General features: G+C 42.9%; 1 protein-coding gene across 1 annotated transcript in view; it reads left to right on the plus strand.

The window, feature by feature from the left end:
- Positions 1-1,017: 1,017 nt before the first annotated feature.
- PIK3R1 (phosphoinositide-3-kinase regulatory subunit 1) overlaps positions 1,018-16,437 on the plus strand; it is a 78,451-nt gene continuing 63,031 nt past the window's right edge. Inside the window, exons 1-2 of the mRNA XM_077816965.1 lie at positions 1,018-1,134; positions 5,949-6,648. Of these exons, the coding sequence (XP_077673091.1) occupies positions 6,315-6,648 (334 nt within the window). The 5' untranslated portion in view covers positions 1,018-1,134; positions 5,949-6,314. The remainder of the gene's footprint in view (positions 1,135-5,948; positions 6,649-16,437) is intronic.

Genomic DNA, 16,437 nt, shown 5'->3' on the forward strand with positions numbered 1-16,437 from the left:
TAGGTCCTTCGCAGCTCTGGGTTCGCGACAGCTTAGAGCATGTACCACTGGATGGAAGTGAGCAGTGCACAAGGGTTCGTTACCATCTGTACCAGATTTTGCAGGCTAGCCTCGTTTTTTAAATAGGACTGTCCCATGGTCAAGTTTGAGGACTTGGGAAATATCATCACATTGTGACAGGATGATGTTTTGAAACAACACCATCCTGTTGCATCATGCCGTTGGGTCAGCCACCAATGAAGAGGACACTGCGTTGCAGTGGGTACCTATAATACACCCACACGGGTACAGCCAGGCTTGTCTTCTGGACACTCTCAACCCCACCCTCATGTATTACATTATTATTAAAAAACAAAACAAAACACCCAAAGAGGATCAGGATGCGGAGAGGAGGGTGATCTCTCACTGGCCCAACTCTCCTCCCCCGTTTCCCTTCCTTCCCCTTTGTGCCTTGATGTCCTTTGCTGCGCGGAGTTGGATTCTCAAGGCCAGTGGCCTGCCTTGGGGGCCGGGGCTGTGCGTACAGCGCCACGCCAATGCGGGGCGGCAGGTACAACAGTCACAACTCGGCTGCCGCCCCCAACCCCCTCACCTGCCACGGCCAGGAAAAGCCAGCGGGCCCCGGGGTCCCTGCGGGGTAACCGAGGGGCAGCTGCGGGCCTTGATTTCCTTCTGCTCACCCGCGGGGCGGTGGGGCAACGGAGGGCCCCAATTTCCGCCCTCTCGGGGCTGCTGGGGGTCTCTGGGCAGGCCGGGAGAGCGGCTCCAGGGGGCGGCCTCCCGCTGAAGGCGGCGCCCGCCCGGCCGGGAGAAACCCCCGGGGGGAAGCGCGGCGGCCGCAGGACCCGGGCCGGACCCAGCAGGCGCCCGGGGCCGCGGCCAGCGCTGAGGCTGCCCGCCGCATGACAGCGCGGCCGGGTGGGCGGCGCCCGGCCCTCGCAGCCGGAGCGGGTTGGTCGGGCGTGGGGAGGCGGGGCGCACGCCGGGCCGGGAGGGGGCACCGAGCGGAGGGGCGCTGGGGCGGCGAGCGGAGCTGCGGGAGGCGAGCGGGACGCGACGGCGGTGCCGGGTGCAGGGGCTGGAGCGGGCTCCCGGCCGCAGGGAGCGAGGGACGGCGCGGAGCCGCTGCGGACGGTAAGGGCTGTACGCGCCCGGCCCGGCCTGCCCCGGGGAAGAGCTGCCCGAGCGAGCCGGGGGCTTCGGCGCTGGGCTCCTTCCTGCACGGCCGGGGCCTCTCGGAGCGGGGGCAGGATCTGAGCCCCGCGCGCCGGGGGTGGTGGCAGGCAGGCAGGGCAGGAAGCGCTGCCCCGTGCTGCAGGCAGCCTGCGTCCCCGCGGTGGGGGGCGTTGGGCTGTTAAAAACCTAGCTTAAAGCCCGTAGTTGGTCCTGCCCGTGGCCGAGAGGGCGAGAGACAGCGCTCCGGGTTTGCCCTGTGCAGCCAGCCAGGCTCTTTGCAGGAGCCACTTTCCCCTTTGTGTGCAGCGTCTTGTGCAGTTGCTGCGGGAGCCAGCTCCCTTGTTAGACCGCGCCGCGACCCGCACCGGGGCTTGGGGAAGGGAGACAGGGTCGCAGGACGCTCCCAACTTTTAAACTTCAGCGTTTATTAACTTCTCGTCAGGAACCAAAGCAGGCATGGTGTCCCCAAACTGTAGTAGCGATTCTTTTTTAATAAAGGAATTGGCTGACTTAGCAAACCAAAGAGTGGACGGCACTTCCTACTTCAATGATATGTGTGGTGTATGAGCGTAGCAAGATGTTAAATCTTTATATTGTTGAAGAGCTTTCATAGCATTGCAGCTTTAGATTTAAATGTCAGCATTCAATCTCTTGTTCATAGCCACTATGAGCAATCCGTACAACTTCACATGAAAAACTGCCCCGTTGGTTTATTCTCATTAGAGCTTCGAGGTATATGTACATAATGCATTTATTCCTGCTTTTTTTTTTAATGGACTGTGTCTAGAAACTTTTTAAAAATAAATTAATATTTACTTGCATTTATGTTGGGAGATTTGTGATCTCTGAAAACTTTCCCCATATATTTAAAAAACAAAACAAAAAAACTCTTTCAGAGTTACTTAGTAATATAACTAATGTCTTCCAATTTGGCAAGTTTATGTACAGATTTCTATAACAAACTTTTTTTTCATTGGAGATATTTAGCAGCTTGGTATGGGAATATTTTATACTACTTTTGAGAAACTGCATTGCTTTCTGAATCTTAATGGTGGTATTTGAAGGAAGAATAGCTTTTGTTAAGTGTATTGCAACTTTCCTGTCTGGGTTTGTAGAAACAATCTAATGGTTCAAGGATTCTGGTCCATAAGTGAGAGGAAAAAGTACACTTGGTTGCCAAATCCCTGCCTCCAAGCAATGGATTGGCCGTACTTGCAGTATGTTGTGTTGACAATTGTTAGTTTGTCCCCCAATCCTACACCTGTGGGGACAGAATTCTGTCCCTCTGACTGATGGAAATCTGATTTCCTTGCAGAAGTGATTTCAGTCTATCGGTGACCTCTTAACTGCCTGTCAGAGGAGGATTCCAGAGGGGATTACTTATCCTTCCTCTTAATAGGATGGAAAGACACTTAGGTCTGGCTGCAATATAAATTGGTAAAAATACAAAAAAAAAAAAAAAATCAAGATGCTGTCATTTATCTCCAGCATGGCCTTGCAGTCAGTGTATATATACTATTTTATGGAATGTCTGCTTAAATTTCAGAATGGCATTTCTTGCAGGAATCTGCGATTGATCAGTGTAGTTTGTCTATGTAAAAATATTTGAATTAATTCAGTGCAGGAAACCACAGATGCTTAAAGTGCTTCATCTAAGGATAAGGCATTATAAACGGTGTGATAAATCATATACAATACATTTTATGGTATTTCATTGGTTTATTATATTAATTTTCTTTTCTTTAGCAAAATAACATCCAAACAAGCTACTTATCTTTCTTATTTTTATTTAGAGAATGGTAGCATCACACTTTCATTGTAGCGATAACTGAAATTTGAATTGCACCTTGTAGACACCTAGTGGGGAGAAGTTAGTCAAGCAAATATCCATTGTTGAACTTCTATTTCAGTTCTTTCAGTGCATTGCACTGCATCTCTAAATTTGTTGATCCGGTCTGCTGACAAAGCTCATGTGATAATTAGAGAAGGAAAGTTTCTATGCTAGGCAGATTTTTCTAGGAATTTTCTTTTCCCCCACAGTGGATTAGGGAATCTTTGGAAAGAAAGGTCAGATGAATGCATGTATGATAGGAACAATTGTATCTTGTGTGTAGTCTATTGGGGGCGGGGAGGGGGTGGATTTTTGTTACTCTGATGATATAGAAGTATTTTGTGGATACATGTGAACGTGAGCAAATTGAAGCAAGTCTCCCTCCAGCCTGGCAAAGACTGAAAGCAGCATTTATTCATGGGGGTGGAAGGCAGATACATTTTCCTTTTTAGTTAGTCAACAGAGGAATGCTGCTGTGGGAGGAAATGCTTTGAAAGTACCACAGGTGTGGGTGCCAGAACATTATTTTTTGGATACGGAGGAAAATACTTACACATCATCCCTCACTCAGATTTTTAGGAACCTCTAGCAATCTAGTGTTTAATTTTAAGTAAGTGGTGTTAGCACAAGGCATTTCGTAGTGGAATTCTGCCCAGAATTAAGGACTGATAAGGTTACAAGTACTCCTATCTCCTCAGGATCAAGCCCTTAGGCTGCAAATAGAACAAATTAGCATTTGGTATGTTTACAATCCTCCTTCTACCCCATTGTGCACTACTCCACTCCGTCTGCCACCTGGCTATTCATTCATATTTCCTCCCTAAATATAGCAATGTTTCTTGCCAATGGTATGTCTCCCCCCCCTTCTTTTAAACTCCCCTAGCTGAATAATAATTAAGGCAGTCTCTTAGCTATTTATTTTTAACTCAAATGTCTGAAGATAGAGACAATATAACTCCATTTGGAATAACATCTTAACAGGACAAAATAAAGAACTGGTGACACGGTTGATTTTTCTAAAGAGAGCGTTGCCATACAGCTAAACTAATATCTAAGACTGTCATTTATTGCTGTTTTATAAAGTCTTTAACCACATTTGCCCATCAGTGTATAAAGACTGACTGGGCTTTATGTGAGGAACTTTGGTAGCAGGACAAAATGGCTGCTGTCCCCTCACCCAAAATTGACAGGCAGGCCTGATGTTGTGGTCTAACCTTGCGGAAACCGTTATTCCTGGTAGACACCACCTCTACTCCAGCATACTATCTGCAACTTCTATGTCATTGTTTGGGCCACTAGTTGTGTGCAAGCGTGGCTTCAATAATTCCTTCCTGGTCCAACTGCAATGGTGTGCCAGGTGCCATTATAGCAGCCAGAAATTAGCCAGGAGCAAGGATTTTATGCCCCCCCTCCCTTGGTAGCTGTGATGGAGGGTGATGCAGCAGCCCCTATGGCAGTGCTGTGTCTCTTGAGGATTCTACTATTCAGGATGAATCCAGCAGTGCCCAGTTAAACTGGGCTCAGGGCTGCTTCATGCTACCTGAGCAGTGCAAAATTTTTCTAACATACCAGTGAATTGGGCCCTTTGTTCTCACATTGTTCTTTTTGATATGGGACTATTCAGTCTGGATTTTTTTCTACTACATTAAACTAGTTTATGAACATTTCTTACACTTGCAGAGCACTTCAATATACAGTAAAATTATTGCCTACTCATATTACATAACTCTTAAGACTTTTATTCTGATGCATTTTAAAAGTTTTTCAATGTGACACTGAATAGTTCGCACTCTTTGGTATCCCAACACGGCAGTTTAGTATCCCAACACAGGTATCCTTATGATTGGACGTAAATAGATGCAAAGGAAAAACAGTTGAAATAATACAGTTTAAAAGGATTCTGTTGTTCTGTATATCTTTGTTACTATGTATTAAAAGGTTATTTTCAACAGTGTTTTTACTCATTGCTTTCTAGTTAGACTTGATTGAACTTTCAGACCTATAGTTTCTTGTGTTAAGTAATTTAAGCACCCACTCTCTCAACCCTGCTCAATTGCTCCTTCTTAGGTGGTCTGGGTGTGTCATTTTCAGTTGCTGAGTAACATACTTTACCACTAGAAAAACAAATTAAAAATTGAGGGGGAAGACCCTCACCTAACCAAAAACATAACATAGCATAATTAAAGAAAAATTGAGAGAGGGCAGGATGACTTCTGACTTCTGTTGCACAGAGCATGAAAATTAAAGGAAACAGTGCTAAAAGGGCCCAAACAATCTGTTGGAGGGGGAGGGAGGCTTAGTAAAAGTAGCATCATTCGTCACTCCCCTTCCCCCCCCCAAAACAGCAAGTAAGCTCCTCTATGCAAGCATGTATGGAGGTCCCTGGGCTTACAGGAAAACAATTGTGCACATCCTCATTCTCCGGTAAAACTTCAGGGGAATACCCTTGATGTGAATTCTGGCCATGTCATCACTAATTCTAGTGGGTTCCCATTCTGTTCTGACATATCTCCTGTGAAGAAAGGTTGGGGCCATGTGCTAGCAGAAAGGCATTAGATGGAGTCCTGCTGCGAGGTTAGACAGCTGAGTGTGCTGAGGGAAGAAGTATGGAGCAGCTAGCCCTCTGCAGGTGGCCCGGTATCCACAGTGTATGCCATGTGTCTTGAGACATGGTGGTTCAGAGGGACATACCTCCTATTTGACTGAAGGATTTAAATTGATCTCTTCTGACCAGATAAGACTTTGGAAAATTAGCATGTGTAAAGGGCCATAGTTTTGGTGTGACTTTGACCCTCTTTTCAGCCTTTCCATGGGAATGTATGACCTCTCCCATGCTTTCAGGAGTATGTCTTGCATATAACTTAAATGTAACATAGTTGAAGTCTTGCAAACTTAATGAAGTCTGAAACAATGTCATGAATCTTTTTTTTTCTTTTTCTAGGTACAGCATGTGCATGGAGCTCAATAATGAATGTTCTATGGCAAGTACATCAGAAGAAGGTGTAACAGGCTGTAAAATTCAGCTAAACTTGAATTCTTGGTCCCAGGAGTGCCAGGAAACTCAGAAAAGGAATTAATTGGAAGAATATTGATCTAGACTTGAAGAAGTGGAACACATCAGCAACATAATACCAGATCCTGGTGCTTTTTGAATCTTTGGAGGATTGTATTCTTTAGGAATTGCTATTGACATTTTAACTATCCCATTTAGTACATTTTTAATCTGTTTGTACATAAAGATTAATCTGGACAACTTGAGTTTTGTTATTGTTTAATTACATTATTGAATGTTAAAATATTTGCCAAGATGAGTGCAGAAGGATACCAGTACAGAGCTTTATATGACTACAAAAAAGAGCGAGAAGAAGACATTGACTTGCACTTAGGGGATATATTAACTGTGAATAAAGGTACCTTAGTAGCACTTGGATTTAGTGAAGGGGAAGAAGCGAAGCCTGAGGAAATTGGTTGGTTGAACGGCTGTAATGAAACCACAGGGGAGAGGGGGGATTTTCCAGGAACTTATGTAGAATATATTGGAAGAAAAAAAATATCTCCCCCGACTCCGAAGCCTCGTCCTCCTCGACCCCTTCCTGTTGCACCAAGTTCTGCAAAAGTTGAAGCAGACAGTGAGCAGCAAGGTTAGTGCTGTTAGTTCAATAATTGTTTTTCTTGTGACATTTTTTCTCTTACTAGATTTCTCTCTGTTCCACAGTTTTTCATTTAAATATGTTTGTGTATAGGACAAAACTGGCAAAACTGTAGTCAGCAATTTATAGAAATCCTATAAAGATTTCATATGGACAATGAGCAGAAAAAGCTGATGGCAGTTTTTCCATTTTTGGTGCATCCAATTCACTAGCAGGAGTTCTCTGCAAATATTGCATTCCCACTGTAAAATTCTTTTGTTTAATAGCTTAAAAAGATAGATATAACCCCAGGTGAAAATATTTCTAACGTTAAACATTTTCTCTTACAGTAAGATCAAGTATTTATAAAATAAGTAATAGAATTATCATAGAAGAAACTCTAGTTCTTTTACCGTGTTCCCTGTCCAGAAAGTGTCTAGTTTTTTTTCTGTATAAAGGAGAAAGAACTTCCTACATTTAAGCACATTCTTGCCTAACTTCTGCAACATGGTGGTCAGAATGAAGGTAGGATTTGGTCTATGGTCCGTAGCTGACATTGGAGGGAGTTTAATTGAAAATTGTAAGTAAATATCTGTCTTAAGATGATTTGTGTAATCTACCTACTAAAATTCAAACTTTTAGGCAGTGTTTACACTAACACTTTTGTCGGCAAAACCTTTTTGTTGGTCAGGGGTGTGGGGGAAAAAAAACCACACACCTGACCGACAAAAGTTTCACCCACAAAAGTGCCAGTGTCGACAATACTGTGTTGGCGGGAGAGTGTCTCCAGCCTACATAGCAACCACCACTCATTGGGGGTGGCTTAATTATGCAAGCGGGAGAGCTCTCTCTTGCTGGCATCAAGTGGCTACATGGGAGACCTTACAGTGGTGCAGCTGCAGCGGTACAGCTGTGCCACTGTAAGGTCAATGTAGACATAGTCTACCAAAAGAAACCAGGCAAGCCCAGCAGACAGTATTTTGATATTTAAATTAAAGGACACTTTTTGCATTAGTCCTTATTTCAAGTGCAGAAATGCTTAAAAAAAAATCACTTAAGTAATTGTTCTGTAACAGTTTCCTTTTTTTCTGTTTTGTTTGTTTTTACCAATAATTAACTACGTATAGTAGCATTTTTGTTTAAATCACCCTGATTTCTATGGTGGCACAATCATCATATACAGTGACATCACATCGTGCTACCAAGGATGTGGAGGTGGTTGTGTTACTCAAAATCATGACATTAGTTAATCAGATGGAGTGGGATGGCAGCTGGTTATGGGAGATTCTGTTTAAACATAGCTGCTTTGATAATCTACAATGACCGGAAAGGGAATACAGAAAATCATACATAACTAAATGGAAATTTCTAAAACACACCTTTAAAATGTGGTGGAGGCTTAATAAAGAACTCACATTACTTATTCTTCACAGTGACCCAACCTTGAATATTTATGAATTACTTATAACTCTTAGTGTTTTGATCATAGGGACTTAGACCCTGGGTAACATTTTTAAAAGCATCTATATCCCATTTTTAAACTCTGGCCCTAAGTGCCTAAATTACTCAAAGTATTTAGTCAGCTAGTGGGATTTTCAAATCACCCAGGCCCAAGTCTTTAAAAGTACTTATGTTTTGCTCTGCTTGTTGTTGTAATGCCTAATCCTTAGGTGGTCTGCCCCAGACTAGGCTCCCAGCTTCCCATACAATACATGAAGAGAGCTTAGGCACTTAGAAAGGGATTTTCAGAAGCTGATCAACTGGGCAGGAACTTTGCTAAGCTATTCAGAAGTGAAGTGGTGGGAAGAAGGGCTTAGGCATCTAATTGGCTGACCTGGGGCATGTGGCTGATGGGCCAGAGATAACCACCTCTCCACTCGAGATCATCAGCTGTGAATCTTCTCCTGGAGTTAGGCACCTAAGCTGGGTCAGCCTCTTAGGTAGCCCATGCCCTAGCATCCAGAACTGTATCTCCTGCTTGTGCTTGAAACCTGTCTTATACTTGGCATGTGCCCTCGTTGCCTTTTCTGCATGTGCTTTGCTGCTCCTGCGCCTATTGGTAGCCTACCCCCGACCCTCCTGATGCAGAGGTTGGCAGGTAACAGGTATTAGGCTCTGAGGATGCCTACAGGATTGGGCCCCACTGGTGAGATAAGTGTTCCGCTGCCTACTGTACTTTAAGAATCCTATTTTGGTGTCTCCGGGACTTAGACTTGAAGACGTGCTTGGAGCCCTAGCTTAGCTGTGGAACAGCATCAGCGCTCAGGTGGCTTTACAGAGGTTGACTTAGGTGCCATGGGTACTTAGATGCTGGTGCCTATGAAAATGTCAGTGGTGCCTAAATGATGAATGTGGGCACCTAAAGAGGCAAATAAATGCCAATGTATCTTTAAGGATTTGGGCCCTAAGTCCCATTGATTTCTATGGGAGTTGGTTTCAGAGTAACAGCCGTTTTAGTCTGTATTTGCAAAAAGAGAAGGAATACTTGTGGCACCTGAGAGACTAACCAATTTATTTGAGCATAAGCTTTCGTGAGCTACAGCTCACTTCATCGGATGGGAGTTGGGTGTCTAAACACTTTTGGAAATCCCATTAGGCACCCTATCTGTATCTTTAGGCATCTAAATATTTAATCTGCCCCAGCCTCCTAAATCCCATTGGCTTTCAATGGGATTTAAGCATGGAAGAGCCTGCCTAACTTTTGCAAATGGGCTTTACATTCCTGACTCAACTAGGTACTTTTCAAAGTCCCAACCTTTCATTGTCTTTTTGGCAACTGGAACACAGTGATTTTGATGCGACTACAAGTCTGGTAAAGATTGGTTATTTCTGCTCTAAACTTGTTACCTGCACAATAACTTACTTGGGTGGGCAGTAAAAACAAGAAGTGAGCAACTCTACTAGACAGTGCTCGTTTGAAAATACAGCAGGCTAGGAGTGGAATATATTTATTGCCTTATGTGCTGAGGCAGTCACCATTAACAGGTAGTGATTGCTGAGTCAGAAATTTAGGTGGTGCATAGTAACTTGCCTGAGCTCCACATGTCTCTCCATGTTTACCTGAGGGCAATTTAGAAAGTTACCCTCAGAACTGTATAGCGACTGTCAAACTTTTCAGAGAAGTCACACGGCTAATGTTGGTGCTTTTGAGCCCCTTATGGAATGTGCTCATTATGGACACCTCTGCAAGCTCTGGCTCCGGCTGTTGAGTGAAATTCTGATATTGCCTTAGAGCCCATTGTTGGCTTGTGTATGAATGAGTGCAATGTGCTGGTAAAAATCCCAGACGAAAATAGGTATCTCCCTTTTTGAGTGGGACAGTGCCCAGAGCTCCAGTGGCAGAATCTCCCCTAGCTCTTGGTTTAATACAGAGTATTAATTAAATGTGAGATTAGCATTCTTTGATTACCTTGGAGGTCTAGTGACCTAAACTGCAAAACGTGCCAAATTTAACAGAGAATTTAATAATTTGAAAGGAGATTGGCCAACAGCCAGAGTGAGTTTTTGCAGAAACTTCTAAATATCATTGTTGCAGTCCTAGACCTGTAACTTCCTGGTAAAAATCCTTTACTTCCCCAAGACTTGTTTGAATTCAGGGGTTTCTGTGTATCTTGTAACAGTTGACTATACAGTTAGCACGTAAAGATCATTGAATGGCGTTCTCTGCACAGTTGTGAGGGAAACACAAAACTTTGAAGTCCAAGTGGCATTGTGAAGAGTTAAAAGCTTGTATGTTTACTTGAGACAAATTAGAAAAAAGTAAAGATTGAAAAGGGATCTGTTTGTTGTTGTTAAATAACACACCATACAAACTTCTTAAATTAAGGTACAGAGTATGTGCACCAAATACTGGGGACAAAAGAGGATGGGTTGAGGGGAAGGGGGAAATCAAACTGAAAGGAGGGGATAGAAACTAATGTTAAATATAAACACAAGAAAAAAGTAATTTGGACCAAAAAAAAAAGTGCAAAGTGTCACTGGGATGAGACCTGTAGGTGAAATGGGAGATACAGTACCAGACGAAAATAAGAGTAGTTAAAAGTGCATTTGATTTTCAGATGGCTGGTTCTGGTTTAAAAATTGCTGCAGGGAATGGAATAGTTAGTATTGTCTACAAGCCAAACTAACATGGCAGCAAGCCAACAAGATTCTTCCCAGGATAATAACGTATTGCTCTGCACACCCCTAGAATGCATTTTGAGTACATTAATGCTTGCTGAGAAACTTGCTTGACTGTATTTGGTCAAGTTTATATTTTCATTGCTTAACAATTTGAAACTGCTGTAAATCAAAGTGACAGACTGATGGAGGAATTGGAAATAATGACATCTTTCTTTACTGTAACTGTCTGTCGTTTGTGTGCTTTTTATTTGTTCTGTAATTTGAGCCAACTCTGTGTGTGTGTGTGTGTGTGTAATATAGACACAATGATAATAGTTTTAATGAGCTTATCAGAAAGACAGTTCTTTATACCATATATACCATACCAGGTCCTTAAAATGAATTTTAGTCTGTCATTGTCTAAAGTTGAGAGAATTTTTAATAATCTAATGTTTGACTATTTATGTTTTACGTTTTTGTTGTTGTTTTTGTATTTTTCTCATGCTAGTCAGTCTCTAGTTAACTTCACTTTCAGGTTTCCATGCACTAGATCATAGCTACAGTTTTTGGCCCAGATGAATAACTGCACATGTTAGTAGTCCTATTAAATTTAATGGACGAGTAAAATTACTCCTAACATTTGCAGTATCAAAGCCTTTGTTTATAAACTGCATAAACTCTTTATTATTATTATTCAAAATTTATAAGCTATTAGAATATTTGTCAATCTTAAATTATATAAAAGCAGTTTTTACTAACTGTAAACTATAATTTTAGGGCACCATTTGAACTGACTGTCCCATTTAAGTTATTTATAGGAGAATGCAGAGGGCCAGAATTCTGGTTAGTTACATGAAATTTTAGGACTTTTCATTCTGAGTATCTTCCCTCCTCCTTCTAATTTCTCTGAATTCAGAACAAGTCTGGTTTGCATGGGGTTGATTTTTCTACTGCATCTGGGTGGGATCATGATTGTGGGAAGGGTGGGAGGAGGAGCTACAGGGCACTGATTCAGTGCTGGTCAGGGCTATGCTGCAAATAGCCAGCCTTACCTTGTGCCACTGGTACAGAGTTCCTATCCTGACATGCACCTGGTGTACGGAGGAAAAAGGGAGGCATGGGGATGCTGGCATTATAGATAGCAGAGCCACTTCCACCAGGGGAGCGTTCTCCAGCACAGCAGGGATTTTTTCTTAGCTTTCTGTAGCCTCTTGAAGTTTACACAATGCAAAATAGCCTTAGCAGGCTGGAGAATCCATCCGTGTGACTTTAATGGACATAATAAGTTCATGTTTTACAGCTTAGGTGAGCAATTCCCTTCTTCTGCCCTACAAATCCTTATCTTAATCCAAAATTAACAGGTTACTTGTAGCCCTGTTAGGTTCCCTGGTTTTTGACTCAGTGCTCATCTGACCAAATGTCTTCATAGAATATAATTTATGCATATCTGAATCAGTTTGCTGAAAGTGGATCTTAGACTCTGGGGTCTGAAGTTTCATTAATTTACAGAAATGTTTTCAGATTGAATTTTATATGCTAAGTTGTCCTCAGTTTTTAAAACTGAGTTTGCAGAATGAGGTGGACAGTCAGACCAGAATTTCACGTTAGCCATTTGTTTCACTTTTACTGTTCTAAAGAGCTTGGTTACTTCCTGTACAATTTAAAACTGTCACATCTGTTAACAATGAACTCGCTCAAAGGGTATGCAAAGCATTTAATAATCACGAGTAGAGGCTATTCAGCGTCATCACAGAAATTCAGCCTAGATTTTTAAACCCTCCTTTCTCTATTCTGCTGTATAGATACAAATCAGCAAGTCAAACATGATGGCTGTGTTGGGGTACACTCATTATAGGGGGCACCTCCTTGTGCCTTCCTCTGGGGACCAGCTCCTGTGTGGTGTGGTGCCCTCTTCCATTGGTTACTCACGCTGTTACCCTTCTCTCTCTCCCTCTCCTCGACTCGGGGTGCTCCCTCTTTGTGACTCAGTCATCCGGCCAGGCCATTATATAGTCCTCCCAGGGTAACAAAGTGCCTCCAGACTAGCTGTAGGGGAACCCAGGCCTGTTCTCTACACAGAGTCCCTGGGCTGGAACCCAATAATGAGCAGCCAAGATCTGCTCAGTTGTGCTCCTTGCTGCTGTTTACCTGGGCTCCTCCTACTCAGCCCTCTCAGGCATTCTTTCCCCACAATTCCTTCTTCCAGGGCTAGGATCCCAGGGTTTATTCTCCCTCTAGGTTTTCTCCTCCCCTATCTCTGGTCCCGGAGAGTGATGGCACACTCCCCCTTTACAGCCTTCTTTGGCTCTTGACTTCCTGGCTTTATGCTAACCAGCCTGCTCTTGTCTACCTGGGCTTCATGTTCAGTTAAGCTTGGTATTCCTTCCAGGTGCAGCCAGATACTATAATTGGCCTCTAAGGCCCACATTAACCCCTTCAGGGCCTGTCTGGGGTGCATACCCTGCCACAATGGCGCATGCGCCAAAGTGTTGGGACTCCCTTTCCCCATACTGCTCAACCCGTCGATGACCAATTATGGGACGCAGTGTGTGGCAAAGGCCGAAACGGAGGGGGACTAAAAACTTTATTTATGCCTGAAAATTAAAATGCTGTAGGATTCATTCCTTTATTGTAATTAACCTCAATGCAATTATTTCTTTCCAATATAAATAATGTTCAACAGTAGCAATAAGGGAGATGCTTTGTGTGAAATATAGGTAACTTGGGAAATAAAATGAGTGATGTCCTTCAGAATAAGGGGCATTTGTGAAGTATGCTTGGAGCATCACTTCTCTAGGAAGTGATGGCTATTTGATGACATGCAAGCTCAGCTATACTTGATGCTGTATGAGCTGTGAGACTGGATAGTTCTAAGATTCCTCTACTCAGAAATAATGTTGATTTGGAGCTTCACTTGCTTTGCTGCACTGCAAAGCTGATGGGAACACTACATCAGCACTTTCCGCTGGCAGCGGAGGGAAGAGTGAGCAGATGAACCCTAGTGGTGTGGGGAGAAGAGATGCCAAGGGCTCATTATTTTTTTCCTTCCTTTTTCCCTACACAAACACACTCTGAGGAGGAGAGTCCATCCTTCTCTCCAAGGTGTGGAGGAAATAGATCATGTTTCCTCCCAACCTATTATGGGTTGCCAGCTTTCTGACCGAACAAAACTGAACACCCTTGCTCCGCCCCTTCTCTGAGGCCCTGCCCCACTCCCTCCATCCCCACTCCCTCTGTCACTTGCTCTCCCCCACCCTCGCTCACTTGCTCATTTTCACCAGGCTGGGGAGGGACCCTTTTTGACTGGGTGTTTGGTTGAAAACTGGACACCTAGCAACCCTACCATGCGGGTGGAAAAAGAAGGAAATTGCCAGGAGAAGGGAAGAGTCTTTATCTTATTCAGTAAATGTATTTGCCAGTTAGATGAAGGCTTCTAGGAAGTTCTCAGGATTGCTGCTGGTACCTTAATATTAACAACCTTAGAGTTGTGAACTTCATTTCTGAAATGTTCACTGCATTACAGTGCAGAATTTGTGCAGAAATCAATGTTATGTACAGAATTTCCTTTTCCTCTCACAAAAATGGGCTGCAGAGCTGTTGGCCACCACTACGGGGCTCTGGACCTGGCAGAGCCCAGCTCACAAATAGAAGATGCTGCCTGGGGGATGGGGAAGGAGCTGGAGGGTTCCCAGCAGCTGCAGTACCCAGCCCGCCCTGAGGGAAGGAGGCGACGTGCTGGAAACACCGTACAAGACTAGGACCCAGCATCAGGCTGTTTCTCCTTCTGGATCCTGGGCTCTGGTGGGGAGCAGGGGTGTGAGTGTCTGGGCTGGGGGTGCGGCCCACAGCTAGGTTCTGGGTGTCTGGCTTATCTGCTGGACGAGGGGGAGGGGGAGCAGAGAAGCAGACACTGGGTTGTCATAGCAGTTTACTTAACACTCTACTGCTGAGGGAATTTTTTCGTCTGTATTGTTAGACACAGTTGCTGATAAGTATTTTGAAATAAATTACAAAATAATTGAAACTGGCATGATTATATAGTGTTGTTTTGACAAAGTTTGCAGAACTTTAAAATATTGTCTAGAAATTTTAATTTTTTGGTGCAGAATTCCCCCAGGAGTAAATGTTTGACTTAACAGTGCTGCTGTAACCAGAAACATGACAGTAAAACAGTGTGGTAGTGCATCGGTGACTTCATTAGTTTACAAATCTCAACATTTTCTAACTGCCCGATCAGCCAGTGTATCTGAAAATCAAGTTTACTACCTGTTACATCATGAACGGGAATGAAGATTCTGGAGTCTACACCTAGCTGAGGTAGAATGGAACACAGCTTACTTTCCCAGCTATAGTGACTCTACAGTACTAACAACGGGAAATGGTTTGCCCTGAGTACAAAGGTGTCACTTTATTGACCACGGCTTTTGACTATTAACCCACATTTAGATTTGGTTAGTTGTAGTTTAATGTTTTCTAAAGCTGCATTTAATAGTAGAAGAAAGTTGCCTTGCCAAGTGCCTAGTTTCTGAACTATTAAATTATGTGGACCCTTGAAACTTCATAGCAATGAATCTTTTATATCTTCTTGCTTTTTTTTTTTGTTGGAGGAAGAAGCAAGTGTGAAAATATCCCCTCCATTATCTTATAAAATGATTGAGGAGAACTCCATCTGCAGATGGTACCTGTTGTGAGATACACTTGCTGGGCTGTTGATTTTAGATGGAGTTGCTAAAAACAAAATGTACAAAATATGCAAACTGAGTATACAAAATAGCTATATATTTTGCAGTACAGTTCTACTCTGAAAATTGTGGGAGGCTTCTCTTAGGTGCTTTTATTTATTTATATTTTTATTTATTTATTTTTTTTTGGTCATGATCATCTGCAAATTAGAAAGGCTAGTGTAGTTGTCAGGTCCTTGCAACATAGCAACAAGGCCAAGTAGTTGGCTGTTATGGTAAAGATTAAAAAAAATAAGCACCAAAATTCAAGTTCTGAAAAGCCACTTTTCATATTGTATTGCTGGCTTCTGGTCTTAAAAAAAGGCTTTTCAGAGGGTATGGAGGTGTGTGGGTGTGTGTGTGTGTGTTCCCCACTTCCAAGTCTGAAGTGCTCTTTTGAATCTTGTTTGTTCCTCAAATATGTGTTGCCTTACTGTGCAAAAGGTTTTAAAACAAATACTGTGGAAAATGTCATTTTTTCCATAGTTATAGGCATTTTTGTTAGCCTTTTCTCCATAGGATCAAGGCATTTGGCCTACATGATGATTTAAATGACTTCTTGTGCCAAATTCTGTCTTGGCTTACACTTTGTGTGCAATCAGTTGCATTGGGTGTAAGTCACTAAAGTCGGGCAGATTTTTCTTCTTAATGACTTTCTTTGTGGATACTGTTGAATAATTGCCCTCTATTTCACATGCCATGAGCTCTGTAATGTAATAAACACCATAAAGACAAATGTCAAGCACGAAGGAAGCTCTAGTCTGTCTGTGACCCATTCTTGCAGTTAATGTGAAATGCTGAACAGATAGTTGTCAAAGGACATTGTCTTCAAGTGCCCTTTTTAGTTAGCTCAAAGAGTAATCATGCTTCACTTTTCACAAACGGCCTAGATATTATTTTTAAAAGAATATAGAAATTGTGTCCTTAGTAGACTTGTAAGGACACAAAATCCTAACAATGTTCTTGTTTTATTCAAAAC

This window comes from Eretmochelys imbricata, chromosome 5 (assembly GCF_965152235.1).
Source record: "Eretmochelys imbricata isolate rEreImb1 chromosome 5, rEreImb1.hap1, whole genome shotgun sequence".
Classification (NCBI taxonomy): Eukaryota; Metazoa; Chordata; order Testudines; family Cheloniidae; genus Eretmochelys; species Eretmochelys imbricata.